This window comes from Micromys minutus (assembly GCF_963924665.1).
Source record: "Micromys minutus genome assembly, chromosome: 6".
NCBI lineage: Eukaryota > Metazoa > Chordata > Mammalia > Rodentia > Muridae > Micromys > Micromys minutus.
In genome coordinates, this window is record NC_137975.1 from 80,366,355 (window position 1) to 80,383,693 (window position 17,339).

Sequence of the window (17,339 nt, forward strand, 5' to 3'; positions counted from 1 at the left end):
CTCCACCAATGACCAAATCTGGTCAGAGACAGTCCAGATTTAAACCGTATTTTTGAGTCCGGAAGACCACAGGGTTCATCCACTCACTGTGTACAAGTACTGGTGCATACACGTCTTCTACATCAGTAAGGCAGACTGCACACTTGCTTTCCATCCCAGCTCACCAGCTTCTCTAAAAGATGCTGGATGTCAGCCATCCTTAAGTTTTCGCTGCCAGAGAGCAGAGATGTCATGGATTAGGCTCTGACATTATAGAGGAGGAGGAGGGATGGGGTAAATCTGTCAGTCAGTGAGTAGCCAGACAGGGGACAGAGGGTATAGAGTTAGACCAGGAAAGCACTGACGAAGTGGGAAGTTGGTACAGACATGTTCTGCCCAGGCCAGGGTCTTGTCTCTACCCCAGCTCTTGGCCTTTCCCAGAGAGGTGAGACTCTAAGACTGGGAAAGGGGCAGGGGAGATTTTACTAGGAAAACAAAGTAGTAGCCTCATCTGGAAAGAGAAACAGCAACATTGGAGAACTTCCTTGGTTACTACTCGTGTCAAGAAACAGAAGTGGTTGGAAGGGCATGGTCCTTGCGGAAGGAAGTGAGGCGCTGCCTTTCTCCGAAGACCACAGCAATCTTCTTCTACCCTTGTTTTGGTGACTATTTTTGGAATGATTGCTTTGCTCTCATCTACAACCAAGATTTGACCATGCTGTTGAGTGTGTCAATACCTGACTGTCAGGAATGAAGCTGGAACTTATCCTGGGTTTGAACAGTCAGGGCACATAGCCCCTGGTCTTTGAGCTAAGTGCTGCCTTCCTCTCCCATAACAAGGATCTCATATAAGTGCTGACAGTCCTGCAAGTGAACAGAACACCCAAGGGTCACAAAGTCCCAGACTTTACGTCTGTCCCACCTACTGTTTCAGGTCCTTTTAACTGGGTGCACCCAATGTTCATCTGAAAGTGCCCATCTCTGGGATTTGGAACACAGTCAGATCTACATGGGAATATTTCTGTGAACTCTTAAGTACTGTACATGTATGAATCGATTTCTTCTATAGTAGGTGTCTTCAAAGTTACAGGAACGATTATTGATGAGTTTTGGTGACAGCTTAAGTTGTTTTTATCTGTTGCCAGTGGAGATGGCTGCGTGTCTTCATCACTTTCTGCTGCTATAATAGAATATTATTAATCACCTGAGACAGGGTGATTAATGCAGAAAGGAAATAAGTTTTATCCCACAGTTCAGGAGCCTTGAAGTCCAAGATTAGGCTGCCACATCTGTGGAGAGACTCATGGCTGCTTCCTAATACTGAGGCAAAGAGTGAGCGTGTGTGGAGGGGGAGGAGAGCCAAGGTCTTGAGACGGCCATGGAGACACGACCACTATGACCCAGACACAGCACACCAGGCTGTTCTCAGTACTGCCAGACTTAGAATTTAAGGTCCCAGTGAACAAATTGGGGGAAGAGGTACTCAGACTATAACAGTGAATGTGATTCCTCCTGAGTTCACTACTCACAACACAATAAGAGTTCTCGGTGAACCTTCATCTTCCGTATCAACTAATACAGGTGGTCGGAAAGTCAGTGTTCTTTTTTATTTAAATGTATTTATTTTTAACAAAGAAAAGATTTGCTTACTTTTATGTGAATGGGTATTTTGCCTGTTTATATGTCTGTACCACAAACAGCAAGCCCACAAAGGATGGCTTTGAGTTATAGACACTTTTCACTGTGCACCAAAAACTGAACCCAGGTCCTCTAGAAGATCAGCCAGTACTCCAGCTGCTGAGACGAAGCCATAATTCCAACTCCAAGACAAATTGTTAGTGCGCTGGGTAACTAAAGCAAGAGAAGACTTGAGTAGTTTGTTGAACACGCTCTTTAAACCCGCATGCTTATCAATAGGCAATCTCTCGTCTGACCACACTGAGTCCCTGGTACCCGCTTCCCTTTCTTTACTGACAAAACAGCTCCTGGAAATCTGTACCATTACTGTTCTAAGCATAGAGAGTAACTTTTAAGATGATTTCTCTAAGTTTGGGTAAAACGCTTTATTTTGTAAATCTTTAGGCTGGGGACATAAGTCAGTGGTAGAATGCTTATTGCCATGTGGTAAGATAAACATTACATATTTCTTTCTCAGCAAAGCCCTGAACTGGCAGGTATTTAGGCTGATTAGGCTTAGTAAAAGGTGTGTGACCTTTGCCATTTTAGTCACCTGATAGTCTTGGCCTTAATCCTAGAGAATCTTCCCCCATCTGACCTTCCATGAACTTGAAATGTAGAAAGCTGGTTTGAGATAACACAAGCACAGAATTTTAGCTCAGTTCCCCCAGCCGCCTAGCCTGCCCAAGTCAGGAAATTGAAAAGTTCAAGTTCTCCATCTCCTGATAACCTCACAACCCTAGTGTGGTGTGCTTTGCGTGATGCTGTCGTAATTAGAGATATGCTAGATGGTGTTAAGTGTGTCGGGTGGCCAGTGCTGGAGCTTAGTACATGAAACTGACTTTCGTTTGTCTTCTCTATGGCTTCTCTGAAGCAAGTCACGCAGTTAATAATCTGCCCATCTCATTGGAGATGATGTATGAGATTGGGTATTTTGTTAATTCTGTAGTGTTTGTGAAATAAGATTGTATCTTCTCTGTACTCAAGTAAGGAATGCTAATACACTTTGAAAGTAGATGTTTAGCTACTGTTCACTTGCATTAGCTATTTTGTTTTTATTATGGAGTAAGTTGGTGTTTGTAGCCAAGCAGCTCCCAGTGGATAATTTTTGTTCTGTTGTCTGTGAATTCTGAGGGAGCTCGCTCCCGCTCTGTGGTCCATAGCATTGCATTGTAATGGCAGGCTCTGTGGTGGTCTGCATTGGGGCAAGCACGTCTCTGTTTTCGGGTCCTGTGGAGAGACATGTAGGTAGTGCACTGAGCTCGGTGGGGGATGGGGAGACCTGGTCCTATCACCATACTGTCCTTTGCCGGTGTCGTCTCAGAAGAGCTGGATTTATCTGTCTTCCACTTTTCTTTGTCTTTTTTCTACTTCTCTTATTAATGAGCAGTTTTCAAGATCAGAGGTGACTTTGTCCCCACTGTCGTTGTGTTTCCAAATGGTTCTTGAGGCCTTTTCATCCCTCAGGAATGCTCTCCCTGCAGTGGGGTAAGTGAGGGCTCTGGAAAGTCAGACGTTTGCTAAAACAGCAGTCATTCAGCTCAGGCAAGGTCCCTCTGGTCTCAGACTGTTCTTGTTACTCTTAAGTTAAATTATTCTTTTGTGAATTGGCGCCATGTTAAAGGGTTTTTCTCTTGTTTTTAAACTATCTTTTTAAAGAATTCCCTCCATCTCTCCTTTAGTGGTGCCGGTTCCTGAGACATAAAGTTTGGAGTCGCTGTTTCCCATGTAAATGGCATGTGATTGATGCTGAGGGTTGATTTCAGACCTGTCTGTGAGATGGGCAGGGAACCAGGAGTCCTGGACCAATTCAGCCCTAAGAAGAATCTCTCAACAAAGGGAACTGAGCACAGTTGCTTTACAAAGGAAAATCACCATCGTTGCTTGCCTTTGCTGGGATTTTCTCTCTATGCTCTTGGGTTCAGTTGGAGAGGAAAACATCTTGTATTTCTGTGTTGTTTGCTATCAGCCAACCTCATCTGACACACTGGCAGTGAAGTAAGACCCACCACCACTCCAGGTGACCGGGTCATAGGGTTCCTTCTGCAGCAAGCAAAGCCTCAAACCTAAGGCCTGTCACATCACACTAGGGACCAGCATCTAAGACCATGGGTGTTAGAGTAAGAGGTGTTCACGTAAGAGTGGTGTGGTACAGCTTACACTCTCTACCCACCATCCTTTACTGAACTCTCAGAAAATCAGCAAGACCATGTGGTCACTCTCAGCCTCTTACGCGGGGAATGAGTGGTTGGGATACTAGTCACTGAAAAGCAAGAGGACAGTTTGCAGCTACCAGGCTCCCTGCACAGTCCACATGAAGAGCACCTCTCCACCAAGGCTGCCCACCCCTGAGTGATCTCTGAGGGCTGCTCACAGCAGCTCATATGGTCACATCTGTGCACTGCTGGGTGAGTATGGTACACCTGTGGGCATGCTTCCCGAGGCAGGCAGGACTGTCACACATGTCTTTGTGTGGAAGTAGAGGCAACTGCCAACAAAATGAAGAACACAAAGAGGGAACTGGTGTCCATGTAAACACCATGTGGTGGGACGAGCTGCAGAGCTCTGCTTCTGCTTCAGACTAGAGCTGAAAAGAAAATACCAGACTGGGTATTTCCCACTGTGGAGGAGGGGGTTAGTGACCAGAGTTGGGACTTATGTCATTGTTTTCCCTGGAAATAACCCACATACACCTCTGTCTCTGCAGCACTGGGCCAGGCCACCTCCTGGCCTTTCTTGTAAAAGGCATTTCTAGGAATGTCTGCCTGGCTTGGCCTTGTGCCTGATTTGTGTGTCTGAGTCAAACTCACGGTGGAGTTCTGCATGTTCTCCTGAGGCATCACTGTGTCTTAGATTGAAACATCTGGGGCTCTACAGTCCTTGCCCCCAGCACACTGGTGGCCAGAAACAGCATCCTGTGTGTCATTGTTGATCTAGTCTCTATCTCATATAGACACGCAAACCAAAGGATGGAAAGGCTGTCAGGGGGAGCAAGTGATCTTCTACACGCTATTGTGGGCTCAGCACAGGTTTGGGTGTTGCTCAACACAGATGCAGCGAGGCTGGCTCTTGAATTCAGTTCTGCCTCACAGTCCATAGAAAGCCTGATCCCATAGTGTGTGGGTTTGGGACATGGAGGTCTGAAAAACAGATAAGAGAAGTTGCTCCCAGGGAGGCCTCAGTAGAGGAATTGGCCTGACTCCTCAGCAAGATCTTAATGAGACTGTAGAACCAGTGACTTCCTGAAGACTCTGAGTCCTGTGTGCACTCAGAGGAGCTCAGCTGGCTTTTGCACCACTGTGCTCATTGCTAAATGCTCTTAGGCAGTCTGCAGCTTCTTCCTTCACCTGGGCAGCTCTCGTTCATTGCTTCCTGGCTTTGCTTTTGTGACACTGGTGCTCTACCCCTTGTCCATGCTTGTAGACTAGCGATTTCCCAACTAGAAGAGAACCACCACAAGGTAGGACCTGCAGTGGGACAGGGACCCCAGGGGCCCCAGTACACTCTGGACAACCACAGAGTGGACAGAACTAGGAAAAAGGAATTTGCCATCTGGCCATCCTATGTGGTTCAGCTGGTCTGAAGTGACCTTAGAGTCTGTCAAGTTTAAGGTCTGGAGTCTAGCCTCTGTCTCCTGCAAGAAGGGTGGTACCACTGTATAACTGTGAGGCAGATTGGAGCCTAATGTCTTGAGTCTAGGAAAGAGCCTATGTCATCTTACAGCATGTAGTCTATCACCCTGCAAAGTCAGGGCAGGAGCTGGTGCAGAGGTCATGGAGGAGTGCTGCTTACTGGCTTCATCTCCATGGCTTGCTCATCCTGCTTCTGGCTAACACACAGGACTACCTGCTCAGGAGTGCCACTGCCCTCAGTGAGCTGGATCCTCCCACACGGATCATTAATTAAGAAAATGCACGACAGGTTTGCCCACGGGTCAATCTGGTGAGGAAACTTTTCTCAATTGAGGTTCTCTTCCAAATATGACTCTGGCCTATATCAGGTTAACATAAAATGAGCCATCACAAGACACTTTGTACCTAGGTGAGGTGGTCTGGGCCAGTAGTCCCTCAATTAGGTGCTAGTATGAAGAAGAGGGCGTTTGCTGCAAGTGGACTTTCTCTTTGATGGTGTCTCAAGGAGAGATGTTGCCGAGAAGCCTGTGAGTGGTTCTCCCAGGGGTACCAGCAAAGCTCTGGCATCTGTAGGAACATAGCTTCTCTTTCCGAAACACTTTATCCTGGAGTTCTGTGCTTCTAAAACACAGCTGTCAGTAGCTGTCTGCTGGAGGCTAGAGGCTAGATGCATCTTTCCTCAGAAAGGGAGAGCTTGCGGGACTCCTCCCCTGAGAACTCTGCTGCCTATAACTGAATCAGTGTCCTGGGCTGATAGCACAGAGGTGGAGCTTGACCAGAGGTGCATCCTAGCCAACTGCAGGTAGCTGGTCTGGCTTGTAGCATGAGAAGCTCTGCTCTCCTGCTCAGCCGTTGGTCTGCTTGTGCACTCGCCCCTCCCACCTGTTCACACGCCTCACTCCTGGGCACAGTTGCTGCCAGGTGCAGGGTTTAGGATGGACGTGGTCCTGCCTGCTGCTGGCCATTGGGAACAACACTGAGTCCTGTGCTCACATCTAGGAGTCTTTTTCCTGGAAAAATTGCCAGAAATCAGTGTGCTGTGCTGTGCTGTGGAGATGTCTGTAGCAGTCAGTGCCCTTAGGTTGGTACACTTGGATTCTCCACTTGGTGACACTTGTTGGCAGGCATCTCTCTCTCTCTCTCTCTGTGTGTGTGTGTGTGTGTGTGTGTGTGTGTGTGTCTGTGTGTGTGTGTGTTTTGTATGTGCATTCATCAATGAAAACACTTCCTGCCCCTTGCCAGCATAACTCACTGAGCTTCTTTTCTGACTCATTTTATTTGTGTTGTCATTCTGCAGGGAGAATTATTCCTTCCCATAATGTCTCTCAGCCTAAATGGCCAGTACTCAGTGTTTGTAGAGAAGTGAGTGAATTGGGCGAATCGGCAGCTTGGGGGGGTTCTGTGCTTGGAAACCATCTGAAGGTAGAACAGACCTGGTAAAAGGTTCTGTGCCCACACCTCCCAACCCTCACTTGCTACCTGCTACTGTGCAGATCTCCGTCCGTGTGGTGAAAAGCACACACATAGCCTGGGAACTTGACAGTGGCTCTTCTGAATAGTTGTGTGCTGAACAAGTGCCCAGAAAAGAAGTGACCCAAAGGGATAAGGGTCAGAATAAAGAACTGTGATATTCACCATCATTGCAAACTGGAATTTGCAAAGCAAACCGACACCACGTCAGGTCTCCTCTGGAGCCATTGTCCTTGCTTGTGGCAGAACAGGGCTGAAACCAAGGGTTGCTTTCCCGCAGCTCCAGCAGCGGCTGCAGAGCTGCAGTGGTGATAAGGCTGAGCAGGGAGCTCCTCAGAGAGTGCTAGTCCACACAACAGGGAAAGTCCTCCAAGCCACCGTGGCTGTGCAGGGTTCACAGCCAGAGTGACAGCAGAGCAAACATAGGAAGCCAGGCGTAAAGCTGAGACAGCATGGCCCCCGAGGGGCAGACTCTCACATCCTAGGAAATCACAGCAGTTGTTCTTTTGACAGATGTTAAATTGTAAATGTTACCTGTTACCTTTTTTCCTGCACAGGACCAGACATTTCAAAGAAAGTATTAAATTCATTCACGAGTGCCGACTGCAGGGTGAGAGCTGCCTTGTACACTGGTATGTGACTCCTGCTTGATACATTGTCATCAGTTCCCTTCCCAGTTGATGTCTTTCTGTCTTAGCTGCTGTTCTAAGGCTGTGATAAAACCCCTTCACCCGCACAGCGTATAAAAGGCTTTTAACCGGGGGCCCAGCGCTCCGGAGAGTTAGAGTTTTTAGCCGTCACACGGAGCAGCATGGCAGCGGGCACGCGGGAGTGGTGCTGGAGCAACATCTCACATGCGTGCTGTGCTCCTGCCCTGCTCCTTCCCTACCGCCTTGTTCTGGAAGAAATCCGACTGGCTTTGCTTTGTTTCTGCTTCGGTCACTGATGGGATTTCTAGAGGTTGTTACATTGTCAAGGTTAGTGGCACAGAGGACTGTCATTTGTAGCATGGCATTTCATTGAACAGCCTTCCATGTGTCAGCTGGTCCTGATAAGCTCACACCAGGCCCCATGGTGGTCACTCCCAAGCCCTGTGTCTTCACACCTACCGCAGCAGCAGCCATGGGGGCTTAGGGATACATTTCTGTAACATCAAACTAACTCCATTCCATGCCGGCTGGGGCTTTTGTTGAGTGTGTTTGGCTCTAGTAGTTTACTTTAAAATGATCCCAGCATCCTTAGAAGTAAACATGTTAGCGACAGTGGCCCACCTGCAGGCTCCTGTACTTTTCTATCATACAGGGAAGGTCAGTCTTCCATATCCTTGGTTCCAAACTCACTATGTCACCCATGAGTCAAAGATATCCAGGAAAAGGATGTCTATACCGAACATGTGCGTGTTTTTCTTGTCCTCATTTCTCAGACAATGTAGAGTAACAGCTCTTGTGCTGCTGTGTGCACTGTGACATGTGCACCACATGTCACTGACAGATGCATAGGACGTGTCAGGGCACCAAGTACCATGTGCTTCTCATAAGGTGCCCCATGGGCAGAAAGGGCCACTGCACATGCACACCAGTACACACCGTGACTAGGAAGGCAGGCCAGCTTACGTAGTAAGCGCAGTGTTTGCACGGTGCTCTGGGTGAGTGTTCTCACCGGCAGTGATCCAGGACTCTGCCAGATTGCAGGGAGGACTGATCACCTCCCCTCCGTCTTGAATGATGCGTGGCGTTAATTAACTGAAAGCGTGAGTCTTGGCTGAGTGAAAGCGCCCACCCTGGCAGCGCAAGCAATATGAAGTGCTAACTCTTGGTGCTGTGCCGGTAACAGCCAAGACAGATACAGTAGAGAGAAGCCACACCCAAAAGCCTCGAGCAAGTAACCTATAAAAGCAGAAAAGGACAGGAGATACTTTGGTAGCTTGAAGAATGGTATTTTGCAGATTTACACAGATTTGTGTTTATATATATTAAATAATTGCAGGGGTTTAGGGGAGGGTTGTTTGTTTGTTTTGCTGTACTGTTTTAAGTAGGTGGTATAGCCATACGAACAATGGTTACTTCAGCCTTCCCTTACATTTGGTTTAAAGTGCCTTGGGAGTGCAGTTGTGGGAAGTTGGTACAGATTCTGAAACCCCAAACCCTGGGTCTCTCCAGGTTCCTGGTGAATTCATATAAAGAACTGTAGCCTAAGGGGGTTGTTTAAATCTTCCTGCAAGTTCTTAATAAAGCGTCCTGGTGCTGAGGAGGGGGTTACTCTTGTTGTCACTAGAACACTCTAGACCTGATTTTCATATCCTTTAAAAATCATAGATTTAGACTTCCTCTATGGTAGTTAAGAAAGCCATGAAGCCTCTGAGCCTAGTCCTGGTTTCGGCTGGAATTGTTGCAGAGGGTTGGAAGCCCCAAACCCCTCTGTGTGCTGCACTTACATTATTGCCCAAGGAACTAGAAAATATCCAGAGCATAGCCCATAGAAAGCCTATGGAAAATGAAAATGAAATTCCTGTAGAATGTTGAGCCCCAGCATCTACAGAAGAGGACAGTTCTTGCTGTGATCCTGAATAATTCTCTACTAAGCCATGAAACCCTGAAGGCAGACAGGCTCTTTAAATGGGCTCCTTTAGATGGTGGAGATGGATCTGCAATTCCCAAACTACCCTGGCAACATGTGTCTGTCCCGGTCCTGCAGCCTGGCTGGGGTCTCCAGGAGTGTGACACTGGTGATCGCGTACATCATGACTGTCACCGACTTCGGCTGGGAAGATGCCTTACACACCGTCCGTGCGGGGAGGTCCTGTGCCAACCCCAACCTGGGCTTCCAAAGACAGCTGCAGGAGTTTGAGAAACATGAAGTGCACCAGGTGAGTGTCTCTGGGGGAACGTTTCAGATGTCAACAGCCACACTGGGCCACACTTGCACTTTGAGAATTGTGGCACGTGTAACTGGAAGACCCACAGAAGTGCTTGGGCCCAGGGTTTCCTCCACATTCCTCAGAGTCATCCTGCATCCTGTGTGGTCCTGCTCTGCAGCCACAGATCCCATGCTTTGGTGTTATCACAGGCAGATGTCACAAGAACATAACTGTTCCAAGTCTGCTAAGTAGATGCATAGTCAGCAGATTTCCAAGTCATGAGCTTGAATATCAGATAGCTAAAGGAGCAGCTATTTCCCTTGCTTGCCATTGGCTGTCAACCACAAAGCTACGATTGATACCCAGTGAGTGTCCTTTTATTTCCATGTTTGTATGTGGAAACTTCACCATTGCTTAAGAGGTGAGACTCATTGGGAATTCATGCGTGTGTAACATTTGGGATTTCTTTCCAACTTCTCCAGTACCGGCAATGGCTGAGAGAAGAATATGGAGAGAATCCTTTGCGGGATGCAGAAGAAGCCAAAAATATTCTGGGTAAATATAAAGAGCAAGGGCGCATGGAGCCCCGGCCTGGCAGCAGGCGGTGGAGCAGCTTTTCAGCCCTGCCTCCTCTTACCTACAATAACTACACAACAGAGACCTAACAGAGAGCTGGCGTTTGCCTTCTTGCTGCGGCTCTTCTGGGTTGCCTCCCGTGTGCTGGTGTGCCTGGTGTGCTGGCTCCTGCCTCTGAGGACTACAAGAGGAGGCCACAGTGAGGTGGAGCGCTCAGGGCTCCTTCCCAGAGCCCCGCCCTGCTCAGGCTCTTCCCTTCTCCTGTCTTCACCCATTATTTTCCTCACCTGAACTTGCCCAGCCTGGGATGCTGCCCGGCCACTGTGTATTTCTCGTATGTGTGCAAGAGTGTGGGTGTGCATGTATGTGTATAAGAGTGCATTTATACCTACAAATGTATGCATTGTGAACATGTATACATGTAGATATGTTTCTGCATGTGGGAACTGAGTGTTTATGGTGCCGAGAGTCATAACCCGCTGCCAGAACTGTGATGGTCACGCTCAGTCCACATGGAAGTCATCTGAGCCTGAACAGCTGCTCACCAAGTAAGTCTGTGGCTGTGGTGAGAGCTCAGGGAGTGGGCAGCTGGAAACGGGTGTTCCAGATCTCCAGATGGTAAAGGGGAAAGGACAGGACCCTCCAGAGGAAGGGTGGCATAATCCCAGAAAGTGCTATGTGTGCAAACAAGGGAGGGCTTTGTGAGCGTTGTCTTGGAATTGAAAAGTGTGCAGACCTCAGCCTCCCTGCTGGGTCCACTCTCGCTCCACTTGCCAGCTCATCACGTCCCTGAGTTCCACCTGGTGCCTGCTTCTGGGTGGGTCCAGAGCCATTTGACTTCCATGGTGATACAGTATGGTGACAGGGACAACCTGAGACACAGCAGCCCTATACCAGAGGTCTAGTCACCTCCTGTCTGCTTTTACTCACTCCAGCCTCTGGCTAGCCTCTGGTTGCAGGGGTCTCGTCTCAGGATTGCATGTACTTGCAGGAACTGGAAAGAAACGGTTATTCAACACTGTAGCAGTTTGTGATTTAAAATGCCTAAGCTTTCAGTGAGCTCATTGTCATATGCTGTGGACTAGACCTTTGACTCAGCTACCTCATGAGGCTTCCTTCCTCCTTCCTCCCTCCTTCCTTCCTCCCTCCTTCCTTCCTCCCTCCCTCCTTCCTTCCTCCTTCCCTCTCTTCCTCCTTCCTCCCATTTCCCTTCCTCCTTCTTTCCTTCCTCCTTCCTTCCTCCCTCCCTCTCTTCTTCCTCCTCTCTCTCTCTCTCTCTCTCTCTCTCTCTCTCTCTCTCTCTCTCTCTCTCTCTCTTTCTATCTTCCTTTCTTCTTTAAGGTTTGGGTTTCTTTGGTACCCCAGTCAACTCTACTTCATAGTTGAGAATGTTTGTCATGTGGCTTTTGTTTGTGAAACCGAAGAGAAGAGCATACTTCTGTCATTGAGTAAATTTTTCAGTTTGGCTTCCATAGGTTTTCTAGTGGGTCAATCCTCATATTTCGGCCATGAGAGCCCCTTAACTCAAAGTTAATGGCAGCAGGCACCCAGGAAGCTCTGCACAGTGCAACGTACGGTCCTTTCTACCAGCTCACATTTCTTAAGCATGCATAACCATGCAAATGAAAAGTACACTCCGCCTCTCCCTAAAGATACTGCAACCAGGTTTCTCTGAAGCTTAAGAAGCTCCCGAGGAAGAAGCGGTAGTCTTCCTGTGTGCATGGAGCTCTTTGGGGCCCAGGGAAAGTGAGGTTGTCAACTCTCCATGTGTGCAGGCCCTGCATAGGTAGTGAGAAAAGGAAAGGTGCCCAATAACTCATCATCTTTAGCTAAAATGAGTCACCTCAAGCCAAGCAGTAGCATAGGGAGTGAAGCCTGAACATGTGTGAACATGTGTGCACATGTGTGAACATGTGTGAACATGTGTGCACATGTGTGAACAGCTACACGTGTCCATAGGTTCTCAACTGTCTTAATTTTTGTTGCCAGTGATGTTCTTTCTCCACAGCTGCCCCGGGAATTCTGAAGTATTGGGCCTTTCTCAGAAGACTGTAATGTACCTGAAGTTTCTGAAATATTGCAAAGTTCAGGCTGGTGCTGCCAAAAAGAAAAGTGACGTAGATTTTTAAGAATCCAATAGTGATTTGTTTACCTGTTCATTTTCATTTTAAACCGAATGCATGTATAATCATGTTGGAATATGTTAAGAACTATGGAGATTCTGTAGCAAGAGAAAATATCTTTGCCTTAACTCCACGGCTGTGGTTGTTCCTTTGACCTGACCAGTGCTCATACAATAATCTCAAGAGCTCTGTCTGTTTTGTAATAGTAACTGCTGCTCATGAACACTACCAAGGAGGAAGCCTGCACCTGGGAAGTGTGCAGTGTGAACTCTGCCCCCCGTTACGTTCTCCAGCTCCAGACATGTCTCTTGGTGTGTGTTTTATCCACTGTTGTTACTCTACGTGTTGGAACTACCAAAAGCTATTCAGATTCTTAATAAAGGGCAAGTTAACCAAGTATGACACCATGCGCAGTGTATTCTTCTGTGGCATATGCAGGTCAACTGTTTCTCTGGACATGCTTCTCTCCACAAGGCAGAACAGCACACACTAGGAAGGGTACATAACTTCAGGTACACTGAAGACTAAAAGATAAACTTGTCCTGGGGCTGTTGGGGCTGGAGGTGTAGCTCAGTCCTTACCTGTGTCTGTCAGCCTTGCACCAGAAAGAAGCACAGCTCCTCTGTGGGTGTAAAAGTCAGACATGTAGTAAGACTTTCCCTGCAGAATGAACACTTTGAGTATTCGGTCTCTCTGGGGTTAGTATGTATACCACAGGGATACACTGACCAGGGAGTCCACAGACAGCTACTACATTTTCCTATCTACATCTGTTAAGGTTTAGCTTGAAGGAGAGGCAGGTACTATTGGGAGTTAATGTACCTGGGCTTGACCACATGTCCCTGGAAGCTCCTGCATGCACACAGGTAATCTTGTAGGAACGTGACACGTTTCTGTGAGTCAGGCAAGGAACCTTTGGCATGCCACTCAAACCAGCTGTGAAGCTGTGAGGATACTGAGGCAGCAGAAAGCAGGTGTGTGACAGTCCCAAGAAAACTGTCATGCTTACATAGGGGTAAGAAAGCGGAGCAGGAGATCGGGTTCCTTGGGCATAAACCCAGTCCTGAGCCAAGACGACTTGTAGCCTGCTGTCTTTTCCTGCCTGTTTCTCACCGTGTAACCATCACCCTACACTTTGTAAACTTAGACTAGGAATAATTTAATGGACTGAAGGCTCAAGCCTGAAGCCAGCACCTACCCTCATGATAAGTCCCTGGATAGCAGTAGCCCTGCTTTTGTCAGGGCTCCCTGGGTGGGTGCAGCCTTGACCTGCTTAGACCTGGAGACATCCTCTTCATGATCAAATCGTGCTGACTTATAGACCATGCTGAACATGACACCTGGGACCTGCACAGGGTCACTTAGCCTTGTCACTGAGCCAGAGGAGGGACTCTCTTCAAACATAGGCCTTGACTCAAATGCTGCCTCTGTCTTTTTTACAGCCAGGCCCTAGGACAGCAGGCTGCAGTAGTGACTGCAACGGAGCAGGAGAGAGCCAGCGCAGCCACCCTGGTGCAGTGCAGGAACCCTGGGGGATGGAGTGCTAAGGGAGGGCTCTTGAAAACACTTAAGCCTCATTTGAAACCTGACATCTAAGTCAGCAGGGTGTGAGGGAATGAGAAGCAAGGCTGGGGCTGCACGTGGGGGAAGCCTGGAGGTGTAGAGCTCAGCACTGGGAGTCACAAGCCATCCCCAGTGACCACTGCAGAGGCAGCGGTGAGCTGCAGACCAGGCTGTAAAAGGTCTGGCCTGGTCAGTCCTGTACTGGTACACACTAGAATTCCTTACTGGAAATGCTAGGGACTGGGAAGTGTTTTAGATCTGGGGTGGCTTCCTAACTACAGCGTTTTCATGGGTACCATGAACTAGCTTAAGAACAGGACCCCCCATAAACCTACAGTTGATTTTGCTTCATATGTACCTTAAGCGCACATGCATATGACACGCAGAGTCGGGAGGTGTCTGTTTCATCCGTTACTGTCAGCACGTCTGTGTTTTGACTTTCGCTTTTTGCTTTGAGATATCAAGTATGGGGCTTCCCACTTGCAGAAAATACCAGAGATCAAGAAAGTGGGATCTGGACACCTTGTGGATGCACATACCAAATTAAAAGCAACCCACCTGTAGTGGCAGTTGTCACTCACGGAGACTGTGGTACATGCGTTCTCTGCTTCTCAGCCCCGTGCGTCTCACTGACCTGTGCTCCTCTCCTGCAGCTTAATCCTGAGTGAGAGCTTCACACGGGGCCAAGTGCTAGAGATGAGTTCCTTGGATGCTTCAGGGACTCCCTGGATAGTGCTGAATGAGCAGGTGTGTGATCTGTACACACACACAATTGAAATGTGAAATAGTTTATTCTAAACTAAATCAGAACGTCTGTGGCTCAGGAAGACTCAGGCTGTCCTGAATGTTGTGTTCTAACATGAAGTCAGTGACATGAATGATTTTTTTTAATATTTAAAAAAGCGAAAGTCAAATTAGTACATATACTAGACCCATGAGCCCAGACATCAAATGAAGTGAAGTGGGAAGATCCCTGTTATGGGCTCCAGACAGTATCTAAGCTTTTAGATCTTAGCTTTGGGTTCGGTGGAAGCTATTGATCTGCTAAATTAACTTAATCCGATGTTTTGCCTGATAAAATGATGGTAAGTCACACAGGGAGGTGATAACTGGTTCTGGGTGACCAAAGAGCCCAAGATTGAGTTTGGCCCTCAATCTACAATATTCCGTCTCTGTGCCTTCTGTCGCTCTATCTACAGAATTTTAAACAAAAATGTTCCAAGAATTTTGTTTTATGCCTGTGTATTGTTGAGGCCAGATTGGAGGCCTATGAAGGGGGAAGGGGGCAGCTGTGACCACCGTTCCGGTGAGAAACAGGAGAACCTTGGGTCAAGTCCTGCTAATGGTGATGAGAACCAAGAGGGCAAGGAGACTGGAGTTGAGAGAAACTAGGAGAAGCAGGAATTTGGTGACTGTTGGGGACGTGAGGGTTAGGGTCCTGACTGCTCTCTACACTGCAGGGTTGTGTGAGCTTCTGCCATGTTAAGGTTTGATGTAAGGGAAATGCTAAAGAAGAAGCTGGCAGATCTCCAAAGAGGCTCATTGCTCTGTGCAAACAGCCCTGCAAAGCAAATACTCAAGTCTGTCCACCCAGGAACCAGACTCATGAGCCGTAATGTACAAGTCAGTCCACGTCCTAGTCTTTGAGAGGGAGATAAGTCAGTCTCCAACGTCCTAGTCTTTGAGAGGGAGATACTAGCTTCCTTCCAGCCAAATTATCTGTCTCATCAGAACTTCTGGGGGGTCAGCTTAGTCCTGGGGCTCCTGATCTGCTTACTTTCTTGTCAACTTCACACAAGATGAGATCATCTGGGAAGAGAGCACCTCATTTGAGAAAATTCCTCCATCAGATTATCCTGTAACTGTGAGGCATTTTCCTGCTTAATGACTGATGGGGGAGGACCTGACTCACTATGGGGGATGCAAGCCCCGGACATGGTCCTGGGTAATAAAAGAACATAAATAAAATAAAGCGAGCAAGCCACAGAGAGTAAGCCAGTAAGCAATTCCTCCACTGGCTCTGCTTCATTTCTGGCCTCCTGGTACCTACAGTCCCTGCCCCACCTTCCTCGGAAGATGGACTACAAGCCTTAAGAGGATGTAAACCCTTTCCTCTCCAAGTTGCTTTTGGTCATATCATGGTGATGGAAAACAAATTAGGACAGGGCTGTAGAGCAAGCATGGAGAATCAACGTGAGCTTGGGAGCCGCAGCCCTGGCCCTGCCTGAACTGGCTGTGTACCCTGGCAAGAGTGCTGTTGACACAGCTAACACTGTACAGGAAAGACAGTTTCCTGAAGGCTCCATCTCCCCTCGCTAGGCAAGGCTGCTAGCTCCAGGAAGACATCTTTGATGAGTTGCCTGCAGATCACCCACATTCGTACCACAGGCTCTACCCAAGCTGAGTTGACAGTAAGTCGTGTTTCTCAGAGTACTAACCTTAAACTTTGGCATTTGCACTTTTCCCTGACTAAAAGATCCTGCTTGAGGTTTGGTTTACTGCACAGTGGATGATTCTTTCTTGTTTCTGTCTTGATAGGCGACCTATGGGGTTGGGGAGAACATGTATGTTATCCACAGAGGAACTGGGGTGGTGGGGTTGGGGGTGGGGTTGGGGAGAACATGCGTGCACTCAAGGCATTTGTTTTTATTGGTGCTTTTTGTTTATTAAAGAAATCCTTACTCTCCAGAGAAGTAACAGGTGCCATGCAGGTCTACAACACCCCAAGCTCAAGTACCTGGACATTCAGGTCCTCAGTTCCTTGGCACCTGGCAGTGGCTTGGGAAGCATATGAGTCCATATTCCACAGCCAGGGCTGATTACCAACTGTCACTTCACATGCCAGCCTCTGATCGTAGAAATAGGGAACACACAGAGAGTCACACCCTTGCCATCCCACATCAGCTGACTCCTCCCATCCTGCCCCTGAGTTATTAATAATTTTATTAAGAATGTGCTTTCAACACTCTGGTATATATATGTACTTAGCAAGAAATCACCAAGACTGCAAAGGGCGGTTCTGCTTCCCTTATTGCCAGGGAAATGGAGGAACACAAAGCACTGCCCTCGGCTCCTTACTTGGAAACCTCTTTCCTTTGTTTCCATTCGGTGGCGTCCCCTGGTCCCAGGTGCAGCAGAACACCAGAGGTGGGGACCATGTGATCGATTGGCACCATTTCATGCACTGAAGGCTGGTCATGTTCACGTTTCCCTGTCACACCTTGAAACCCCTGACGTCAAGACACAGGGTGAGATTAGCACGATTGCCAGGATCCCCGAGTTCCTGTCATTTCTCTCTGCAGCTCGGGTCTGCAGGAAACACCTGACAGAGCTCTAAGCACCGAGCCCACATCTTTCCATCATGGGAAAGACTCGCCAGCACATGTTTGAACATCTGCAAGTTGAGGTTTATTTTGGCTCCAGGTCTCTATGCAAACTATCAACCATAAGAGTTTGTCGCTC

General features: G+C 48.0%; 1 protein-coding gene across 3 annotated transcripts in view; it reads left to right on the top strand.

Annotated features, from left to right (window-relative positions):
* Nucleotides 1-12,710, top strand: part of DUSP22 (dual specificity phosphatase 22) — a 49,728-nt gene extending 37,018 nt beyond the window's left edge. For 2 of the 3 annotated variants that reach the window (XM_080917741.1, XM_080917743.1), the window contains 3 exons: nt 7,316-7,390; nt 9,453-9,624; nt 10,098-12,710. In XM_080917741.1, the coding sequence (XP_080773867.1) occupies nt 7,316-7,390; nt 9,453-9,624; nt 10,098-10,280 (430 nt within the window). In that variant the 3' untranslated portion in view covers nt 10,281-12,710. The remainder of the gene's footprint in view (nt 1-7,315; nt 7,391-9,452; nt 9,625-10,097) is intronic. The other variant, XM_080917742.1, reaches the window with a different exon arrangement.
* Nucleotides 12,711-17,339: the final 4,629 nt, after the last annotated feature.